This window comes from Dromiciops gliroides, chromosome 6 (genome assembly GCF_019393635.1).
Source record: "Dromiciops gliroides isolate mDroGli1 chromosome 6, mDroGli1.pri, whole genome shotgun sequence".
Taxonomy (NCBI): domain Eukaryota; kingdom Metazoa; phylum Chordata; class Mammalia; order Microbiotheria; family Microbiotheriidae; genus Dromiciops; species Dromiciops gliroides.
Genome location: NC_057866.1, coordinates 52,839,847 through 52,862,599, shown reverse-complemented (window position 1 = coordinate 52,862,599; position 22,753 = coordinate 52,839,847). Strand labels below are relative to the sequence as shown.

Genomic DNA, 22,753 nt, shown 5'->3' with positions numbered 1-22,753 from the left:
CCAGCTTGGGTACCTTCCTTCTTCGTCCCTCCTTTTCCTCTTTGTCTCCTCTACCCTTTTAGTTTCGTATATTGCCTTCTCCTTAGAAAGAAAGCACCTTGAGTTCAAGGCACTTGTATTTGTATTCTCAGTGCTTGCCATAGTTCCTGAAATACAGTAGATACTAAATAAATTCTTGTTGACAGGTTGTCTAACTGTTGTCCATAATGATGCACTGTGACTTTTGATAGCTCAAAGTCAAAGGCTTTTATTTTTTATTTTTTGTTTGTTTTTTTTGCAGGGCAATGAGGATTAAGTTACTTGCCCAAGGTCACACAGCTAGTTAAGTGTCAAGTGTCTGAGGCTGGATTTGAACTCAGGTCCTCCTGAATCCAAGGCCAGTGCTTTATCTACTGAGCCCACCTAGCTGCCCCTTAAAGTCAAAGGCTTTTGACACAGTGTGTATATCAACCTATAAAAGCCTGTCTCCAAACAACACCAGCATAGAAACAATTTTGAAAATGTGTACTAAACTACTTTCCTTTGTTGCAAAGGTAGACTATGGGTATGGAGGATTATATTTACAATCAGATCATTTTATGGATTATCTGGTCTTGTTGACCCACTTTTTTTTCTATTTCTTTTTTTTAAAAAACTTTGTTATAAGGAAAGGCTTCAGGGGGGGCAGGGAGGGAGAGGGGATATATTCAGAAATGAACATGATGTAAAAACAATAGGCATCAATAAAAAGAAAAAAATAGGGGGCAGCTAGGTGGCAAAGTGGATAAAACATGGGCCCTGGATTCAGGAGGACCTGAGTTAAAATCCAGCCTCTGACATTTACACTTACTAGCTGTGTGACCTTGGGCAAGTCACTTAACCCTCATTGCTCTGCAAAAAAAAAAAAAGAAAGAAAGAAAGAAAAAAGAAAATAGAATATGTGTTGATGTTAGTCAAGTAATCAGTTGCATGTAAGTAATAACTGGATAATTTTTAAAATTCTATTAATTTGGCCTTGTGGTTTAAAAAAAATAGCTATTTTTCAATATCCCTCCATCTCTTAACCCTCCCTTTTGACAAAGCAAAGCAATTCAGCAAAAATGGCTTAGAGGCAGTATCTGACACTGTATGAAACAATGTATACCCATAGTCCCCCACTTCTCTTCCAAGAGGACAAAGTGTGTTTTGCCATCTGTCTTCTGGGACCAAGATTGGTTTATGCCATTTCATCTGAGTCTAGCTGGGTTTTAGTATTGTTCTCATTTCTCTCCCTCTCTCTCTCTCTCTCTCTCTCTCTCTCTCTCTCTCTCTCTCTCTCTCTCTCTCTCTCTTTCTCTGTGTGTGTGTGTGTGTGTGTGTGTGTGTGTGTGTATAAAACTTCTTTTGGCTTTCCTTTCTTGATTCTACATTAATTCTCTTTTTTCCTTTTCTTTTTTCTTTCCTTCCTTCATCCCTTTTTTCTTTCTTTCTTTCTCTTCCTTCCTTTTTCCTTCCTTCCCTTCCTCCCTCCCTTTCTCCTTCCTTTCCTCTCTCTTTCCTTCCCTCCCTCTTCTCTCTCTCTCTGTAGCTTGCTCTCTCATTCTCACTTTCTTTCTTCCCTAAAAGTGGGTCTCCTGGTCTAGGCAAGACAGCCACAGGCCCGTTCCCACCATCAGCTGGTGTAGAAACTTTGACCTATTGCTGTCTGTTTACTTTTCCGTAGGCAGCCTGTTGACCCTCAGCTCCCAAGGGCTCACAATACTGGTACCAGACTGAGTGCCATCACCCAATCAGCTTCAGCTCTACAGCACCTCACTGATCCTGAGCTCAATAGATCCACCAACTCCAACCTTCCCAGCAGAAGGGGATCACTGGTTTGAGCCCTTGAGCCACCAGATCTGGCTCTTAGTTCTTCAAATCTTTTCACATTTCTCTGGATTCCTTATATGTGCTGTTACTTGGGGTGAAATAATATTCTACTATCTTCCCTTCTTGAGATGGTGGTGGAGGTTGTAGAATTGGATTTGTGAATGTTTATACTATCATTTTAATAACTAGCCATCTTCAACTCAATTCATTTCCCTTCCATTAACATTAATTAAGCATCAAGTACTGTTCTAAGCACTGGGGATACATATAGGAAAACAAAATACAGTCCCTGCCCTCGAAGGGCTTACAATCTAATGGGGGAAACTGAAAAGAGGGTGGGAGTAATGAGGCTTGGGGACATGACCTCCTTGGAGACCAAATCAAAGTTACTGATGGAAAGGAGAGAATTACCTGGAAAGTTCTGAAAGTTTAGAGCTCTCTATAAAGGAAGACTTTGGGAGGAAGTTAGTGCCCCACCCACCCAGCCAGCCAGTCAGCCCTCAGATCAGAGAAGAGAGGATACTAAGGAGTTGAGAAAGTGAGTATCAAAACCTGAGTCAATCAGTCTGATGAGATTTCAGGTGATCAGTTTATCCTGGGTGGGACATAATGTTCCATGGAGTCCAATGTGTTTGACCTAATCTGAACATTTCTCCACCTCTTAATTTGGTCTCTGTAAAATATAGGTTCTATCTATGAGGTAGCAAAGAAGTCTTTTTGTTGTTTGGTCATTTTTCAGTCTGGTCTGACTCTTCATGACCTCATTTGGGGTTTTCTTGGCAAAGATAATGGAGTGGCTTGCCATTTCCTTCTCCTGCTCATTTTATGGATAAGGAAACTGAGGCAATCAGGGTAAAGTGACTTGCCCAGGATCACAAAGCTAGTAAGTGTCTGAAGCCAGATATGAATTTAGTTCTTCCTGATTCCAGGACTAGTATTCTAGCTACTACCCCACCAGCTGTCTCTAAAAGCAAGGGGCAAGGAAAGAAAGAAGAGATGTGAGAAAGTTTGGGATAGTGTGGCACAGTGAAGAGAGATTTGGAATCAGAGGAGACCTGGGTTCAATTCCTGACTCAATCCTCACTTGCTGCTTGAGACTGCTAAGTAGTGCAGTGCACAGTGTGGTGCCCTTGGAGTCAGAAAGACATGAGTCATGGGTTCAAATCCTACCTCTGAAACTTACTAGCTGTGTGACACTGGGGAAGTCATTTAACTTCCGTCTGCTTCAATTTCCTCATCTGTAAAATGGGGATAATAATAGTGCCTCCCTCCCTGGGTTATTGTGAGTATAAAATGAGATCATATAAGCAAATCTTATATTTATAAACCTTAAAGGGATATACAAATGCTAGCTATAATAATAATAATTATAATAATAATTATTATTACTTTGTGATGTAGGGCATATCAACCTCCGTGCTTCAGTTTCTTTATCTGTAAAACAGATAACTTTTAAGGTCCCCGCCAGTTCCAAATCTCTGTTCTAATGGGAAGTAAGACCAAGTTCAATTTGGTCAAGATGGAAAAGTGAACTCACATAGATGCAGTTACTTCAGCAGAGGACTCTGGGAGTCTGAGATCCATCTTCCAGCTGCAGGATCATTGGATCAACTTTCGGACCCTTAAGGAGCATTAACTTTGTGTGAGGCAGGATTCTTGATCATTGATGTATGATAACATCTGTATCCATATTGGAAGGGACAGCACAGGGGACTAGGGCTATGTGGTAATTTAGGTCTCAACCTTCTCTTGCTCAGAGTAAATAATAGTATCCTGGGATTTAGAACTGGAAGTGGTATATACATATACACACACACACACACACACACACACACACACACACACATACACATACATAGAGGTAGATCTTCCAATCCAACATCTTCATTTTAAAGGTAGGAGGAGAATGGAAGCCCATCCAAGTGAAATGATTCAACCAAGGTCAAACAATACACCAATGGTGAGATTTGAACCCAAGTCTGTTGATTTCAAACCCACTGTTGCCTGTATACCACCTTTCCCCTCCTTCTTCCAAGAATCAGGCAAGGGGTCTAACAGTTACACAGGTCACCCAGCATTATATAAACCAAAACAAAAGGATATTTGATGAAATTTGTCATTTTTCCCTTTGGACTTTTGTTTGGTGGGGGAGGGGGGGGAAGGAAGGAAAAAACCATCAACCATAGACTCAGGGTAATGGAATCACGAGATGCACCAGAATTGAGCAAACCAGGCCAGACCAGCTGAATTGCTTGGGGTGAGAGGAGGAGGGGAGAGGTGGGCTAGAGGAGACATAATCACTTTGGCTTAGTAGGGGAAGAGAATGGAGACTCTCCACGTAATGATGGTAGAGAACCATCAAAAACTGGGCACACCGTGGCTCGGCAATTCAAATCAAATCGCCCTGGCGCTGGGCCGCATGGGCAGAGCCCCCGACCGAAGGGCCACAGACAAAAGGCAAGGCGATCAGAAACTCAGCCTGTGGTGGGGCGGGGGGATGGCGACTGCTGTGCCACGAGAATTAGGGCAGCTATTACTTTGATATCTCTCCCGGTCATTAGTGAAGATGTTAAGAGTACATTAAGAAAATTGCATCTGATACGAAATTAGGACTTGCTGCAGATGCCGAGCGAGGTGGAAAATAATACCTGATGAACCGGGCTGAGGTGAAGGCGAGGCGGCCATCCCAGCTCCCACTTGGAAAGCCAGGGACCAGCGCAGGACGCAGAGTGCGCAGTGATACATAAAAGGCAGAAAACCTTTTATGTCCAGACAATGTCTTTAATCAAAGTGTGCCCTCACTGTTGCTTTCCTATGACCTCTTTTAGTGGGGCTGCATTTTAATTCAGCGGTAAACGAGAAGCCGTCACCCGCTAAGCTCAGCCAGACGAATTCTGACTTGGCAGGTCCGATTCTTGCACCTTCACTGTGAGGGGACAGCGCCTATATACCCTCAGTTGCTCCCTAGTGCACTGCTCCCTAGAATTTAGCTTGCCTATATGTTTGGTTTGGTTTTGGTTTTGCTTTTGGGGGGGTAAGGCAATTGGAGTTAAGCGACTTGCCCAGGGTCACACAGCTAGTAAGTGTCAAGTGTCTGAGGCCGGATTTGAACTCAGGTACTTCTGAATTCAGGGCCGGTGTTTTATCCACTGTGCCACCTAGCTGTCCCCCCACCCCCCAATATGTTTTTTATTTAATTTTCTAGGTATGTGGTTTTCCCATACACACACATACAATTGAAATAATGTAATGTAAGCTCCTTGAGGGCAAGGACCGTTCTAGGTTTCAGTTTTTGTTCTTCTTGTTATTGGGGATTTTGGGTCTGTATTTCCAGCTCCTAACAGAAAATCTGAAACATTTTAAAAAAATTAAACCTGTGATTTCTTTAGGATAGGATACTCCCCTTAGTAGGGCAGCTACTTGACCCAGTAGATGAAGCAGCAGGCTTGGAGTCAGGAAGAATTGAGTTCAAATTCAGCCTCAGACATTTACTAGCTGTGTGACCCTGGGCAAGTCACTTAACCTTGTTTGCCTCAGTTTCATTTGTAAAATGAGCTGGAGAAGGAAATGGCAAACCACTCCAGTATCTTTGCAAAGAAAACCCTAAATGGGGTGGTGAAGAGTTGGCCATGACTGAAATGCTCCTCCTCGTTGTCAACAACAACTCCCTGGTTGGGATAATCACTCAAGCACTGTAGATCAGTACCTGCTCTACAATTTAAAGTCTTAGAGGTTAAGTAGAGAGGCTGACAGGGTGGCACAGCCAGTATGTATCTGAAGCAGAACTGGAGCCAGACCTTTGTGATCATAATGCAAGTTTTCTATCCACTATCCCATGTTCTTTCTTGCCCAGAACATTGTAGGTATTTAATAAATGCTCATTGAATTGAATTGTGGAATGTGGAAACATCTTCCTTTGAGGAGCAGATGAACTTGCTTCTGTAGAGATGCCAAGGATGCCAGTGTCCAACTAGGGTGCTTCAGTGAAAGTGGGCATATTGGGTAGCCCAGAACTTGGAACCCAAACTTATTGCTGATCATCACATTATCTGACCAGATGCCCTACAGAATAAGAAAATCACAGGGTTGGGAGGCACTCTAGAAGTCATCAAATTCACCTCTTTGAAGCAAAAACCCTAAAAACAAAAATAAGAATAACAGCAAGCATTTCTATGATCTTTTAGGTTTTCAAAGAGTTTTACAAATATTATCTCATTTGATCCTCACAATAACCCTGGAAGATAAGTGCCTTTATTATTCCTGTTTTATAGATGAGAAAACTGAGGCAGACAGAGCTGAAGTGACTTGCTCAGGGTCACACAGCTAGTAAGTGTCTGAGGCTGGATTTGAACTCGAGTCTTCCTGACTCCAAGCCCAGCACTCTTAACCATTGCACTGCCTAGCTGCCTCCACAAAATATTGCTATGCCTTGCATTAAGTGGGTATTTAATAAATGCTTGTTGATGGAATGAATGAATCCCTGACAAGTGTTTATGGAAGAATTTGCTTGAAGATATCCAAAGATGGGGGACTTATAACTTCTGAAGGCATGTCACCTATCCTGATCCTCCATAATGCTAGTGTTTTCCCTCTGCTGAATATCTCCTATTTATATCTTGTTTGTACATACTTATTTGATATTGTCTCTCCCCATAAGACTGTTACTTCTTTGAGAGCAGATATTTGTTCATTTCTTCCTTCCTCCCTTTCCTCTTCCCTCCCTCCCTCTCTTTCTTTTCTTCCTTCCTTCCTTCCTTCCTTCCTTCCTTCCTTCCTTCCTTCCTTCCTTCCTTCCTTCCTTCCTTCCTTCCTTCCTTCCTTCCTTCCTTCCTTCCTTCCTTTCTCTCTCTCTCTCTCTCTCTCTCTCTCTCTCTCTCTCTCTCTTTCTTTCTTTCTTTCTTTCTTTCCATCCCCAGCACTTAGCTCAGTGCCTGGCATACAAGATACATTTAATAAATGTTTATTAACTGACTGACAGCTCTATTTACTGGAAAGTCTTTCTTAATATAAAGCTAGGATCTGGTTCTTTGTTAACTTGAACCATCTGTACTGGCATGAAAGGTCATAGAAGGAGATGGGTTGCCTGCCTATAAAGGGTAAAAAATTTATCTGCCAGTCAGGCATCTCCTATGATTAATTGAGGTATATCATAAATGATAGTTTGTGATTTATTACCAGATGAAGGGTATAGACCATAAGTGATTGAGTAATTGTTCAGAAAGCTCCTGATGAGCAAGTAATTGGAACAAGCTATGTTCTGTTGGTTTATATTATTGTAAGGGATGAAACAGAGGCCAGTGAGTAATTATGCAACAAATGTAGATTGGGTAAAAAGCATAGGTGCCTACTCTGTCTAAGGCTGCTTACTCCATACTGGGAATAGAGACAAAAATGAACAGCCCTGCCCTCAAGGAGTTTCTAGTCTACTGGGTGGGTATATCATGTACACAGATAAGGGAATACAAAGTAAAGAGGAAGGAGAGAGCATCTAGCAACAATCTTACAATCCTAAGTACTCTGATAATATAAGAAACAAGAAATTGTTATTAAGAATATGCTGGAGGGTGGCACTTCAGCCCTATTAGACATGTTCATTTTTCAATCTATACAGCTCTCTGGATGCATCGCTTAAAGTTAAATTTGGTTATTGATGCTACCCACTCATCCCATAATTTCTCCAAAGGCTTCTTGTAGCTTGGAAGGGTTGGTTGCACCTTTAAAATGCTCTACCAGATTGTTTCAGGAAGGTAACAATGAAACTTAAACCTACTCAGCCTAGGTTTCTTCATTTGTAAAATTGGGATAATAACAGCACCTACCTCACAGGTTTTGAGGACCTTGTTGTGAGGACCAAGTGAAATAGTAAAGGACCAAGTAAAATCAACTAATAATAGTCAAACTGGACTAATAAGAATAGCTGGCACTTTAAAATATATAAAGTGCCTTACAGATGGCATCTCATTTTATCCTCACAACCACCCTGGGAGGTAGTTACTATCATTATCCCCATTTTACAGATGAGGAAACTGAGTCACAGAGTGGCTAAGTGACTTGTCCAGGAGGTAAGTGAAGACTCCCTCACTTAAATCCAAGTCCTCTTTGAGAATGAAGGACTAACAACAGCAACAGCTATCTAGCAATAGTGTTGAATGTAGTAGAATGGATGAGACTGTACAGGTTAGGGTGTGATCCCAGTTTCTCTGCCTCAAAATCCAGCATCCTGAGAGACAGAGACAGAGACAGAGACAGAGACAGAGAGGGAGGGAGACAGAGAGACACAAAGAGACAGAGACAGAGAGGGAGGGAGACAGAGAGACACAGAGAGACAGAGACAGAGACAGAGAAAAAGACGGAGACAGTGAGAGAATTCCTGCTGTCTGGCTGGTGTACCAGACAAGGAGCTGTGTGAGAGACACCTGGTTCTGTGGCTCTCTATTGCAAAGTACAATTGAGAATCCAGGGCAAGACTCCATCCCCACCCCCAGCCTTCAAAGTCCAACTGCCCTGACCAAAATTCCAAGTGAACTTCATTGCCAGGGAGCTCGTGGGCCCAGAGTGTACACAGGTGCGCTCTATTTGTCCTGCCCGCAGGCTCCTGGTATAAACAGCGCATCAGCGACTGCTACCCAGCGTGGGTTTATTGAGGCAAACATGGCCAGGTTAAGGTGGCCCCAGGGCCGTGTGATCACAGGGCGCAGAAGTCCAATAGAACACATTTCTGCTTTATTTCTTAAACAGATTCAGGCGCACAGGATGAGGCACGGCTCCTGCATCAATGGTTTAAGCTGGTCCTGGAGAAGAATAAATTAATGCGATATGAATCTGAGCTCTTGATCATGTAAGTAAAGAAACACAGACAACAGCGAGGCCTAGGCGGGCCGTGGGCAGGAGGGAGGGCGGCCGCCCCTCTGCTCAGGGCCCCTGTTTTCCCTCCTGATGCATGTACAGCTCTGATTGAGGCAAATTGCCACTTTATGTCTTGCATATCATATGCCTATTAGTGAGGACACTCTCCAGTTGTCCATTCCCGGCACTGAGGCTATAGCAGAGAGAGATTTTGCACAGCTATAATAGAGATGGAAGAGCAGGCTTTCTGGATGGCATCTACTGAGAAGGGCGTGTGCGGCCTGGGAGCTGGGAGACCTGGGTTTGAACTGTCGGTGCCCCGGAACAGGCCCCTTCCCCATCTCTGACCCTCTCTGGGTCCCAACTCCCTCAAATCCATAAAAGAAAGGGGCTGGAGGCACACTCCTTGCTTCCAGACCTTTGCTCTGCTATCATCACTCACCCTCCTTCTCTCCTTTTATGTTTATGCCTACCAATCACACTGTCCTCGCTAGACTTCAGATTGACGCATACAAACATACATGATATGTATTATATATGATACACATCTGTAATATTCTATATGAGATCTATATCATCCATATCTATATCATATCTTCTTTTCTTTTTATACTAATCGCACCGTCCTCTCTGGACTTCAGAGTGATACATATATACATACACACATATATTAAATATGATACACACATGTAATATTCCATATTATATAACTAGATCATATCCCCTTTTCTGTTTATGCTAATCACACTGTCCTCTCTGGACTTCAGACTGATACATACATACACACATATACATTAAATGTATTATATATGATACACACATGTCATATTCTATATGATATATCTATATCATATCTCCTTTTTCTGTTTATGGCAATCACACTGTCCTTCAGACTGACGCATACACACATACATGATATGTATTATATATGATACACATCTATAATATTCTATATGATATCTTCTTTTCTTTTTATGCTAATCACACCGTCCTCTCCGGACTTCAGGCTGATACATACATACATACACACACATATAATAAATGTTTTATATGTGATATGCACATGTAATATTCTATATGATATATCTATATAATATCTCCTTTTCTGTTTATGGTAATCACATTGTCCTCTCTGGACTTCAGACTGATACATACACACATGTATGATATGTATTGTATATGATAATATATTATATTCTGTATGATATACATGCATATATGTATATCTATATGATCTCTCCTTTTATGTTTATGCCAACCAATCACACTGTCCTCTCCTGGAATTTAGACATATACAAATACACACATGCATACACAAATGCATGCATGTATGTATGTGTATCATGAATATATTGAATATTCTCTGATACTATACATTCTAAATGAGATTATACATCATATGTATTATCTGAGATGTGTGTGCAAAGATAAACCTAACACATTGCACATATATGTGATGGTATATATCATATATGCACATACATGCCTGTGTGTATACACTTGTGTATATGTATATACATCCATATATCTGTATATGCCCCCTTCTCTCTTCTGACACAGCTACCACCCAGTGCACCTGGGGGCCTTCATCACTTTTAGCCTTTTGGTTGGTCTCCCTCCCACAAGTCATCCTCCACTCTGCTGCCAAGGTGATCTTCCTAAAGCCCCAGGTTTGACCATATCATTCCCGCCCCATTCAGGAAAACCCAGTGGCTCCGTATTACCTAAAGGATCAAATACCACTTCCTCCGTTTGGCTGTTAAAGCTCCCCCTAACCTGGCCCTGTCTCACCTTTCAGTCTTCTCCCAGTTCATTCTACTGTGTGTAATCTGTGATCTGAGGACACTGGACCCCTTGCTGTTGATCACACAAGATGCTCCATCTTCCAACTGTGCCCTTTCTCCGGTCCTCCCTCATGCTCTGGAATCATCTCCCGGCTCTTCTCTATCTGGCCTTGCTGGCTTCCTCCAAGTCTCAGCTAAAATCCCACAAGATGCCATTCTCTAGTCCTCCTGAATGCCGGTGCAGCCTCCCTGGGATTGCCTCCAATTTGTCTGTGTCTATGTTTTGTTTGCAGGATGTCTCCCGCATTAGACTGTGAGCTCCCTGAGGACAGGGACTACTTTGCCTTATTTATATCTCCAGTGCTTAGCATAGGGCTTGGCACATTGTGGGGGCTTCATAAATGCTTGTTGACTGAATAACAGAAGAGTTCTTAGCCAGTCTATGCTCTTGGAACTTTTAATATTTTGCTAATGGTATTTCGATATAATTGGTTCCCTTTGCAATCATCTATATTTTATTATATTTAAAATTTTAAAATATTATTCCAAGAAAGAGTCCATAGGAGTTACTAGATTTCCAAAGTGGCCCATGATGCAAAAAATGTCAAGAACCCCTACTGTTGGTCCATATAAAAGGAATGGTTATGTAATTGAGGGTGGTCCTGGGTAGGGTGGGGTGAGACTAGGCCTTCCCCAGAAATAAGAAAATTTCCCCAATCAAAGCCACCTGCCTGCCTGCTGCAATTAAGTGTCTGGAGCACAGATGTGCCTAGAGAGTCCATCGTGGACTCAAAGAGGTCAATCTGGTCATGTGGTTCAGAGCCCTCTTTTATAGATAAGAAAATGGAGACCCAGAGGGATAGAATTATGAAAACTCCATCAAACCAACATTCTGATCAGAATTTGGAGGCTCCCATAAAAATTTGGTTTCTCTCATTCCATACTACCACCATGGGTAGAAATGAGCCATTTCCCCTATCCATTATTTACCCCCCATACTCTCATTCCTATAAGACTTCACCTTGGGGCAGCTAGGTGGCGCAGTGGATAGAGCACTGGCCCTGGAGTCAGGAGTACCTGAGTTCAAATCTGGCCTCAGACACTTAACACTTACTAGCTGTGTGACCCTGGGCAAGTCACTTAACCCCAATTGCCTCACTAAAAAAAAAAAAAAAAAAGACTTCACCTTATCCCTCTTTGGTCTCTTGGCCCACCACACTTTCTCTGCTCCCATTGAACCCTCTCCCTCCCTATTGTTAATAAGTTCCCCTTCATCTTTGATATCTTCCTTTTATCTATCCTTTATATATTTATCTATCCTTTAAATATATTTGTGTATCCTTTATATATTTGTGTATCCTTGATATGTTCCTTTTTGATATGTTCCTTTCTATCCCGTGGAAACAATGGAGACCTGGTTTCCTCCGGAGGCTCCCACACTTACTACCACCCTCTCCATTGCTCATTCTCTCCTCCCACTGCCATCAGAGGGTAGGGACAGCAAGGGAAAAAGACACACTCTTTACTTCCCATCACTCCCATCTCTACATAGCCTTTGTTTGATATTCATAACATCTGTTATACTTGACTGGACATGAATTCTTTTTTTTTTTTTTTGGTGGGGCAATGAAGGCTAAGTGACTTGCCCAGGGTCACACAGCTAGTAAGTGTCAAGTGTCTGAGGATGGATTTGAACTCAGGTCCTCCTGAATCCAGGGCCAGTGCTTTATCCTCTGTATCATCTAGCTTCCCCTGGACATCTATTCTTTTTTTTTTTGGTGGGTCAATGAGGGTTAAGTGACTTGCCCAGGGTCACACGGCTAGTATGTGTCAAGTGTCTGAGGCCAGATTTGAATTCAGGTCCTTCTGAATCCAGGGCCAGAACTTTATCCACTGTGCCACCTAGCTGCCCCCTGGACATCTATTCTTAACTGCACTCTTTTCAACCTGGCCTCAGTCCTCTTTGCTTTCCAAGATCTACTTCTACCTTCATCAATGACTTCAGCACTTGGTTTGCATCTTCCTCTTCTTCACATCATCTACTACCCTGCTCAGTGACTTTAAAATTGCTCCTTGATGTGTCTTATAACAGTTTGAGCTTGTGAGACTTCCATGTCCACTGTCCTTTGAGTACCCAACAGTCACTCAGTGAGACCTCAATATCACTTGAAACTGACCCATCTCTTAGATAGTGAAACCCAAAGTTCCTCTTCCTTCATCTTCATCTTCTGTCTTCCTGCTTCCCCCATGCACCTCACCCTCATCAGGACCTGCAGGGTTTTTGTCTCTCCTTTTTCAGCAGCACCCCCTCCACCCCTTCAGCCCACCAAAAATATCACTTCGAAGACTCTTTGGGGAGTTATTTGCCAAACTTAGCAAAGCTTTTCTTGGGAATACATCTCAGCCCAGCCCAGGCTTAGCTATTACAAATTCTGAATGAACCAAGCCAGTATTAATAAGGTTTTGTCATTCAGCAATTTAATAAACATTTATCAAGGGCTTATTCTGGGAAGGGCATTGTGCTAGGTGCTGAAGAGGATGTGGCCTGCATGCAGAGAAATATCACATAAGGTATTATCTTTATATCTCACACATTATGGAGCTGGGGGGAAAGGACTTTTATTGTTATACTTGGAAGTACAAATGTGAGGCTCTGTCTTCAAATATCCCACCACAGACAGACACTAACTGTATGGCCATCAGAAATAACTGACCCTCTCTGCGTCTCATATTTTTCAACTTTAAAATGAGGGGCTTATACCAGAGGACCTTCATTGGCCCTTCTAGTTCTCAGATCTATGATTTGATGAGGTCATTCTATTTTCCTGGGCTTATGAAAAAGGATTTTTTTTGTTCTATTATGATCGTTGGACTCCCAACATTAAAGATTGGGTTTGGTCTGTCCTTAGCCGGCCAGCCACTCTGGAAACTCTGCATCCTCTTTCCCCTCAAGGAATGAACCCTGACAACAAATAACAAAAACTGGTCAGAAATTAGGGTCTTCCCCTGTACTACTCCTCAGGGGATACCGAGACTGGGGGGAGAGGGAGCTGGAGAGAGGCCTCTTGCAGAAGGTAGAACCTGAATTGTGAGAGAAGCCAGGGAAAGAAGGAGGTATAGGTGAAGATGGTTTTCATTTTTCAACACCACAAAAAGTCGCTCTAAGTATTTTTTGTACATGAGTCCTTTTCCTTTTTCTTTCATCTCTTTCGGGTATCTACCTAGTGGGATTTCTGAGTCAAAGGGTATGCACAGTTTTATAGCTTTTGGGGAACTTTAAAAATTTTATGTAATTGAAATCATCCTTTTTACCATCCGTGAACCTCTATATCTCTTGTGTGGTCATGAACTCTTCCCTTATCCATAGATCTCTGACAGGCAGACCTACACTTTGGAAAATCACTTTGGTGACTTATCTGAGTTTTTAAAATGTATAAAATAATGCCTCCCCTGATGCAGCTGACCTGAATTAAATACCTTCCCAGAAATTTACTAGCTGTGTGACCCTGAACAAGTTACTTATCCTTTCTGAGCCTCAGTTTACCTTTAGCTATAAAATGAGGGGAGTTAGACTGAATGGCTTCTAAGGTTTCCTTCCACCTCGGATCCTATGATAGGTAAAGTGGGGATAATAATAATAACTAATTCAGTGAATGTGGTGATGATGAAATGACATAATATATAATGGGCTTTGCAAACTTATGATGCTTTCTGTTAACTGTTACTGTTAGTATACAGCAAAGCTATAAGTTCTACAGATATTATTATCTTGATCTTACACATGAGCAAAATTAAAACTCAGAGAGGTTGATTGACAGGTCCATGGCCACAAATTAGTAAGCCCCAGAGGCAGAATTTGAACTCAGTTCTTCCTGGTTCCAAGTGCAGCACTCTACCTATGCTGTTGACAAGAACTACGTACGGCCTGATCATTTTAGCCATACTGGAGATAGGGACTTCAGGGGCAGCAAACCTTTGTTTGGGAAGTTTAGAGACACCAGCTACAGAAGGATGACCAAATGCTATGATTGAATCTTCTTGTTCAAAATTGTGATCTCTAATATTTATCATTTTCCCCTATTTTGTGATGCTCAGGGCACAAGAATTAGAATTGGAAGACCACCAAAGCCGGCTGGAGCAGAAGCTAAGAGAAAAAATGTCCATGCAAGGTGAGTTAAGGGGTTATCGTTTAGATCCACATCCAAAGGAAAGGGATGGCCCCGGGCAGAGAATTCCATTCAGTTTAATTCAGAAAGCATTTCTCTATGCCTAGTTTCTGCCACACTCTCTTCCAGTTTTCCCAGCAGTTTTTGTCAAATACTGAGTTCCTATCCCAGAAACTGGAGTCTTTGGGTTTATCAAACAGTAATGACTAAAGTCATTTATTACTGTGTCTCCTGTGCCTAACCTATTCCATTGATCCTCCACTCTATTTCTTAGCCAGTACCAGATAGTTTTGATGACTGCCGCTTTATAGTAAAGCTTTAGATTTGGTACAGCTTGCCCACCTTCTTGTGCATTTTTTTCATTATTTCCCTTGATATTCTTGACCTTTTGTTTTTCCAGATGAATTATGTTATTATTTTTTCTAGCTCTATAAAATAATTTTAGGTAGTTTGATTGGTATGGCACTGAATAAGTAAATTAATTTAGGTAGAATTGTCATTTTTATTATAGTAGCTTGGCCTATCCATGAGCAATTGATATTTTTCCAATTATTTAGATCTGATTTGATCTGTATGAAAAGTGTTTTGCAATTGTGTTCATGGAGTTCCTGGGTTTGTCTTGGCAAGTAGACTCCCAAGTATTTTATATTGTCTACCATTACTTTAAATGGAATTTCCTTTTCTATCTCTTGCTGCTGGACTTTGTTGGTCATGTATATCAATGTTGATGATTTATGTGGATTTATTTTATATCCTGCTACTTTGCTAAAGTTGTTAATTGTTTCAAGTAATTTTTTAGTTGATTCTCTAGGATTCTCGAAGTGTACCATTTACCTATGGTATCACCTTTTATGTCTAAATCATGTACACATTTTGACCTTATTTTAGTATAAGGTGTAAGATGTTGGTCTATGCCTAGTTTTCTGCCATACTTTCTTCCAGTTTTCCCAGCAGTTTTTGTCAAATACTGAATTACTATCCCAGAAGCTGGAATCTTTTTCTTTTCTTTTCTTTTCTTTTTTTTTTTTGGTGAGGCAATTGGGGTTAAGTGACTTGCCCAGGGTCACACAGCTAGTAAGTGTTAAGTGTCTGAGGCCAGATTTGAACTCAGGTCCTCCTGAATCCAGGGCCAATGCTCTATCCACTGCACCACCTAGCTGCCCCAGGTCTTTGGGTTTATCAAACAGTACATTAGAAAGCATTTCTCAAGACCGTATTTTGTGCCCAATACTGTGCTGCTGAGTGCTGAGGATACAAAACCAAAAGTGAAACAATCTCTGCCCTTGGAGAACTTACATTTGGAGCTGGTACTTACAGGGTGAGAGATATAGAATACACCCAAGATAAGGAAATACAAAGGAAAGCCATGTCATTGTAGGAATTACAGGGACTGAAACCAAGTGGGGGATTAGCTACTCATGCTCAAAGGGCTGTCCCTCCATTGGCCAGTCCACCCCTTTACATCCAAACTAATTTGGGGGAGGGGAAGAACAAGCAATGTGGCCAGGAAGATCAGGAAATCCCATCTATAGCGGTGTTGAGGCACCTGAACTGAGCCTTGCAGGGGCTGGGCATTCCCAGAGACAGATAAGGAGGGAGAGGAGCTCAGCAATATGGACCCAACAAAATAGGCCAGTTTGGCCAGATTAGAGTAAGTAAGGTGGAATAAAGTGAAATAAGTCTGGGAAAATGGTTGGAACCTGATCATGAAGGGGTCTAAATGCCAAATAGATGTGTTGGTATCTTATCTTAGAGGCATAAGTAGGTAGCCTCTAAATCTTCTTGAGGAAGAGAGTGACTTGATCAACCCAGAGCTCTTAAATATATCTCCGTGTGGATAGTAGATTGGAGAAGGCAAGATGAGTAGCAAGAAGACCAATGAGGAGGCTATTGCTATGGTCCAGATGAAAGGTGAAGAAGGGCATGAATAAAGGAGACAGATACAAGCTGTACTGGGGAGGTAGGATCAGCTAGACTTGGTGACTGATTGCTTATGAGGGATGAGATAAAATGAAGAATCGGTGATAACTAAGGTTTTCAAGCTGGTGACCAAAAGAATGCTGATACTCAGCACAAAGTTTATCTAGAACCCTTGGGCCAGGATAGGGCTTCCCAGCAGCCTGAGTGGATTGACCTCTCTAGAAAGAAAAGTGGAGCTATGCCTGGACAGCTAGTGTGGTCAGGGAGCTAGCTAGCCTACCTCTTGTCTCTATTACTTCTTTTAGTCAGTGAGTTAGCAAGTATTTATTAACCACTTATTATTGTCCCTGGTGCTGGAGATAACAAGAAAGGCAAAAACACAGGCTCTGCCCTCAGGGAGCTTTCATTCTTTAGCGCTTGGCAATTACTATCTGGGCCACTAGGTGGCACCATAGTGCACCAAATGCTGGGCCTGGAGGCAGGAAGAATCATCTACATGAGTTCAAATCTGACCCCAGACACTTACTAGCTCGTCACCCCGGGCAAGTCATTTAAATCCTGTTTGCCTCAGTTTTCTCATCTGTAAAATAAGCTGGAGAAGGAATGGCAAACCACTCTAGTATCTTTGCCAAGAAAACCCCAAATGGGGTCACAGAAAGTTGGATTCAACTGAACAACAACAATTATTATGTGGTGTTAGGAAGAGAAAGATTTCACAGTCCCACCTCAAATCACACGGTGACTTTCATTCACCTGCACCCACAAATGGAAACAGAGTCAGAGTCTGATTTCCAGCCCTGCCATGTGACCTTGGGAAAATCCCTTCTTTGGCCAGCCTTAAATCTATCAGAAATGAATGAAAAAGAAACCTTTACTAAGCAATGACTGTGTTTTGTGTACTGTGTCAGACATACAGATACAAAAAGCAAGACAGTCCTGCCCTCAAAGAGCTTGCAAACTAATTCTAATATAGGAAGACAATATAGAGAAGAGTGGTGTTCAAGGAGGGATCCTGTGATCCTGGTTCCCTCATTGAAGCATTGAGGGCAGAGATAAGACCTCAGTAGCCTCCACAGTCCCAAGAATATTTTCATTATCCTCCCATTGTCATCTGACTAAAGACCTGACTTGAGTTCTAATTGACCTTTCCCATAGAATCCAAGTCAGCAGAAGGAGACACTTAGCAGAGTGCTTTTACACAGTAAACCTTTAAGAAATTCTTGTTGAATGAATGAGCGGGGAGAAAATTCAGAGGACCTCTGAAGTCCCTCCTAGCTCTATGCCCCCTAATCAAAAGTAGAAATTCTTAGCTTTTTGTGTGTATCATAGACCCCTTGGGCAATCAGGTGAAGCCTTTGCACCCCTTCTTGGAAATATATATGTAATATATATACATACACATACATACATATACATACACACACACACACACACACACACACACACACACACACATATATATTTGGTGGGGTAATGAGGGTTAAGTGACTTTCCCAGGGTCATACAGCTAGTAAGTATCAAGTGTCTGAGGCCAGATTTGAATTCAGTTCCTCCAGGGCTAGTGCTTTATCTACTGTTCCACCTAGCTGCCCTAGAATAATATTTTAAGGGCATATTGAATATTGAAACATGGCCATAAAATACTTTAAAAATAAGTTCACAGATCCTCAGAAGTCTATCCATGGACCCCAGGTTAAGAGAGCTTCAGGACCATTCTTACTGAGAAGGACTAGTGCGGGGAGCAGACAGGGGAAGGGAAATGAATGAGCAGAAAGAGAACTGAAATCTCTTCAAGAGGCAAGCAAGGAGAGAGATGAATACAAGAAAGAGGATGATTTAAACAAGGCAGACCTCATAACTGAAGGCTTATGGGACGCTCCTCACATTGCACAGAACTAATGTCGGATTTATATGCCTGGATACTGAGTTTAATTTGCAACAATACAATTTGGTGAGAGACATACCACTAAAAATCACTTAGCCATACTTTATTTTGAATTCCTTACTGAGCATTCATAGTCATACTCTGGTCACATATGGTCCCTGCTTAAATGTGGTAGCTTTTAATTAGGCTACATTTAAAAAAAAAAGAAGAAGAAGCTGATGAAGCTGATTACAAAGAGAAGGCAGCGTGTCTACTGTGAATAGATAGTGTTGCCCCTGGTTTTCACTGTCACCTTTAAGGAAAAAATCTCATTCTTCTTCATTTTTTACACCCTCCCACACAACCTCATCTATCCTTGGAGGTCTAGGGGTTCAATTAAAAAGTTCAACCCAACAAGCATTTTTTTTTTTTTTTTTGCGGGGCAGTGGGGGTTAAGTGACTTGCCCAGGGTCACACAGCTAGTAAGTGTCAAGTGTCTGAGGCCGGATTTGAACTCAGGTACTCCTGAATCCAGGGCCAGTGCTTTATCCACTGCGCCACCTAGCCACCCCCAACAAGCATTTATTAAGTATCACTTTGTACTAGGTACTAGGGATACAATTTTTTTTTTAAAGTCAGTGAATTCAGCAAGACTAATGCAAAAATATGTTTAATGTGATTGTACATATATAACCTATATCAGATTAATTGCTGTCTTGGGGAGGGGGAAGGGAGGGGAAGAAGGAAGAAAAATTTGCAACTAGAAATCTTATAAAAACAAATGTTGAAAACTATCTCTTCATGTAACTGGAAATTTAAAAAAAAAAAGAAATAATAAAAAAAATTCAGTGAACTGGGGGCAGCTAGGTGACTCAGTGGATAAAGCTCCGGCCTTGGATTCAGGAGGACCTAAGTTCAAATGTGGCCTCAGAACCTTGACATTTAACTAGCTGGGCAAGTCATTTGACCCTCCTTGCCCCACAAAAAAGAAGAAAGGAAGGAAGGAAGGAAGGAAGGAAGGAAGGAAGGAAGGAAGGAAGGAAGGAAGGAAGGAAGGAAGGAAGGAAGGAAGGAAGGAAGAAAGAAAGAAAGAAAGAAAGAAAGAAAGAAAGAAAGAAAGAAAGAAAGAAAGAAAGAGAAAAGGAAAGGAAAAAAGTCAGTGAACTTATCATTTATTAAGTGCCTACTATATGCCAGGCACTGAACTGCCCTGGTGACACAAAAACAAAAAGAAAAAGGCCAAATCAACCAAAGCAATCCCTACTCTCAAAGAATTCACAGCATAATGGAGGAGAGAGTATGCACATACCCATGTACACACAAGATAATAGGGTAAATTAGGGGCAATTTCACAGGGAAGGCACTAAGATTAAGGAGGATTGGAAAGGCTTCTTGAAGAAGATAAGACTTTAGCTGAGACTTGAAGGAAGCCAGGGAATTGAGGAAGAAGAGAGGAAGAGGAAGAGAATTCTAGACATGGAAACAACCCGTGGAGTTGGGAGATGAGTAATGCATTCAAGGAATTGCAGGGAGGCCATTATTACCATGTTACTATGGGACAGTTCTTGCCTTCAAGGTGCTTACATTCTACTTAGGGGAGGGGGTGATGAAGAACATGTACACTTATTAGTAACATGCATATATATGTATATATTACACACAAAGAAATTTGGGGGAGCAGGGCACAAACAACTGAGAAAATACCATCAGTTGTCAACAGTGATTGATTCATGATCCATTGTGAGAAAATATTAATAATGGATTTCTTGGCAGATCCAGAGATCAGTTCCTCAGTCCTTCCCCCCCCCCCCCCCCTTGAAAGTTCAGATCTTGTCTGGGACAAAACCAAGGGAACAAAAGAAATGGAGCTTGATTTTTTTTTTTTTTTGGGCAGGGCAATGAGGGTTAAGTGACTTGTCCAGGGTCAAGCTTGATTCTTTTGTCTAGCTCAGTGATGGAATCAAATCACACCTAGATACTGGCCCTTTGCAAGGGTCTTTTACATTCTTCTCCCTGATGTCATCTGTAGAGTTCATTTTAATTTAGACCACCTTCAACTCATGTCAACCAATGAAAATGAATGACACTAACCAATTCGCTTTAATCAATGTATAATGACCTGCCTCTATCAAAAATTCTTGGCTACACCAGGAGCTCTCTCTTTGCTGGCACTTGGCTCTCCCTCTTAGGACAGGATAGGTTTTGTAGGTTTTCCGAACTCTCCTTGAGACTACTTGCTGTCTCTCTGGGAAATAGTATGGGTCTTTGGGGGCTTTTCTCTAGCTCAGGTTAACTACCATGCTAAAGCTTTCTCCCTCCTTTCTCTACCATGCAGTCTGAGACCATGAGAAGTGAGGGAGACATGTGGTCAATCCTTTACTGGCATATAATATTAATTAATAATAAATGCTTACTGCCAAAACTGGTGCAATAGCAATTAATTTTTTAAAAAAACAGCTTTAGTTAATTTTTTAAAAACTCACCATGCTCATTGAAATTGGAGCTGCCCCCTGTTCAGACTATCATAGACTATCTACAGCTGTTAGGGATATTTCCTCATTTAATTTCATTTCCTGTTTATTGATTGACAAGAGACCGTGGATCAACAGCAAAGAATGTAGATACCAATAAAATAAATACCCTGACTGATTTTAACACAGGTGATTTTTTTCCCCCTCTTTTCCCTTAGAGAGCGAAAAAGATGAAAAAGTTCGGAATGAGGAACAGGAGATTTTCACCAACATGATGAAAGTGATCGAGCAGAGGGACAAACTAGTGGATTCCTTAGAGGAGCAGAGAGTGAAGGAAAAAGCCGAAGATCAACACTTTGAAAATTTTATGTTATCCCGAGCTTATCAACTCAGCAGATCATGAAGAAGCCTGGGTGCATGCATCCTGGTCATTTGTGGCAGCTCAAGGATCTTGTGTGTCAGACAAAGAATAAGTTGCCTGATGAAACACAATTGGGGAAATTCTTAGTGCCAGAGCTGTAACGCCGGTGGGCAACTAGGGCTATGCCCCAGACGGGTGAAATTTAGGGGACACACTACTACACTGGTAGCTTTTCAGCAACAGAGGAACAACTGAATTTAGCATGCACAGCAGCTATACCCTAAGGGGAGCTTTTACCTGGCACTGTCCTGTCCAGGGACTAGCATCACAGTGTCCTTGGATAAATACTCCTCCCCATTGCACGAATGTCACGCTACTGGCTCTGGGAGTAAAAATGGCTAATTATAACACATTCTCTCTTTGTAGGTCACAAACAGACACAGAAAAAATCCAAAGACAGAGGTTTTTTGAAAGAAAGGAAGGAAGGAAGGAAGGAAGGAAGGAAGGAAGGAAGGAAGGAAGGAAGGAAGGAAGGAAGGAAGGAAGGAGGGAAGGAGGGAAGGAGGGAAGGAGGGAAGGGGGAAGGGAAGAGGAAGAAAGAAAGAAAGAGAAAAAGAAAGAAAGAAAAAGACAATAGCATGGTGGAGAGGTAGGGTACTAAATTGTATTCTGAGGACCTGGGTTCGAATCATGTCTATCACTTAGTACCTCTGTGAATTGGGCATCTCTCCAGGACTCAATGCTTATCTATAAATGAAGGAATCGGACTAGACAACCTTTGAGGCTCCTTCTAGCTTGAGATCCATGATCCTATCATGACACTCATAAGGAGTTGTCTAATCATGTGCACACAGCTTTCTCAGCTTCTCCCCGAGATTTACAAGGGCCATTTTGAAAATGTTGGCAGAGTCACCAGACACTGTTGCACTCTCCTCGTAGTACCTGTGTCTGGATAATGGACATCATCTTCTGTCCCTATGGAAGTGACACACACACTTGGGCTTTACTGTTAAAATTAAGACTGAGCTTGCTTAATCCTCGGATATCATCGAGGGGGCTCTCTGTGCTTTAGCCTTTTAAAGGGATTTTTTTCCCATTAATTTATCCATATTTGCCTTTTTTGTATGGGTGAACTGTTTTTAAATGTCAGAAGGAAGCTCTGCTGGTTTAGAGATTAGATTAATATTTAAATTGGGTTTCAAGAGGAGGAGAAACCCCTTAGCCTACTGATTACACAAAGCAAACATCCAGTATAGCAGGTGTCAATTCAGTGGGGGGGGGGGGGGAGGGGGCGGGTTAATTTACCAGGTGCATTTGCAAACGTTAATGTAATGTACACAATAATACAACATTTGAGTCCTAATTTTGTCCAAGTCCCACAATGTTACTTAATACCAGAGGGATTAACAGCTTTGACAAAACGTTACTGGCTTAAAAATGTCTTGCCTTTGGGGAACTCTATCTAGTAGGGTCCAGAGCATGAAGAGGCAAACTGGAGGGTAACTAGGTCTTCC

General features: G+C 41.8%; 1 protein-coding gene across 1 annotated transcript in view; it reads left to right on the top strand.

Moving 5' to 3' along the window:
* The window catches only part of MICAL2 (microtubule associated monooxygenase, calponin and LIM domain containing 2), a 266,678-nt gene extending 244,918 nt beyond the window's left edge, over positions 1-21,760 (top strand). Inside the window, exons 34-36 of the mRNA XM_043972506.1 lie at positions 8,566-8,665; positions 14,553-14,626; positions 21,097-21,760. Of these exons, the coding sequence (XP_043828441.1) occupies positions 8,566-8,665; positions 14,553-14,626; positions 21,097-21,281 (359 nt within the window). The 3' untranslated portion in view covers positions 21,282-21,760. The remainder of the gene's footprint in view (positions 1-8,565; positions 8,666-14,552; positions 14,627-21,096) is intronic.
* Positions 21,761-22,753: the final 993 nt, after the last annotated feature.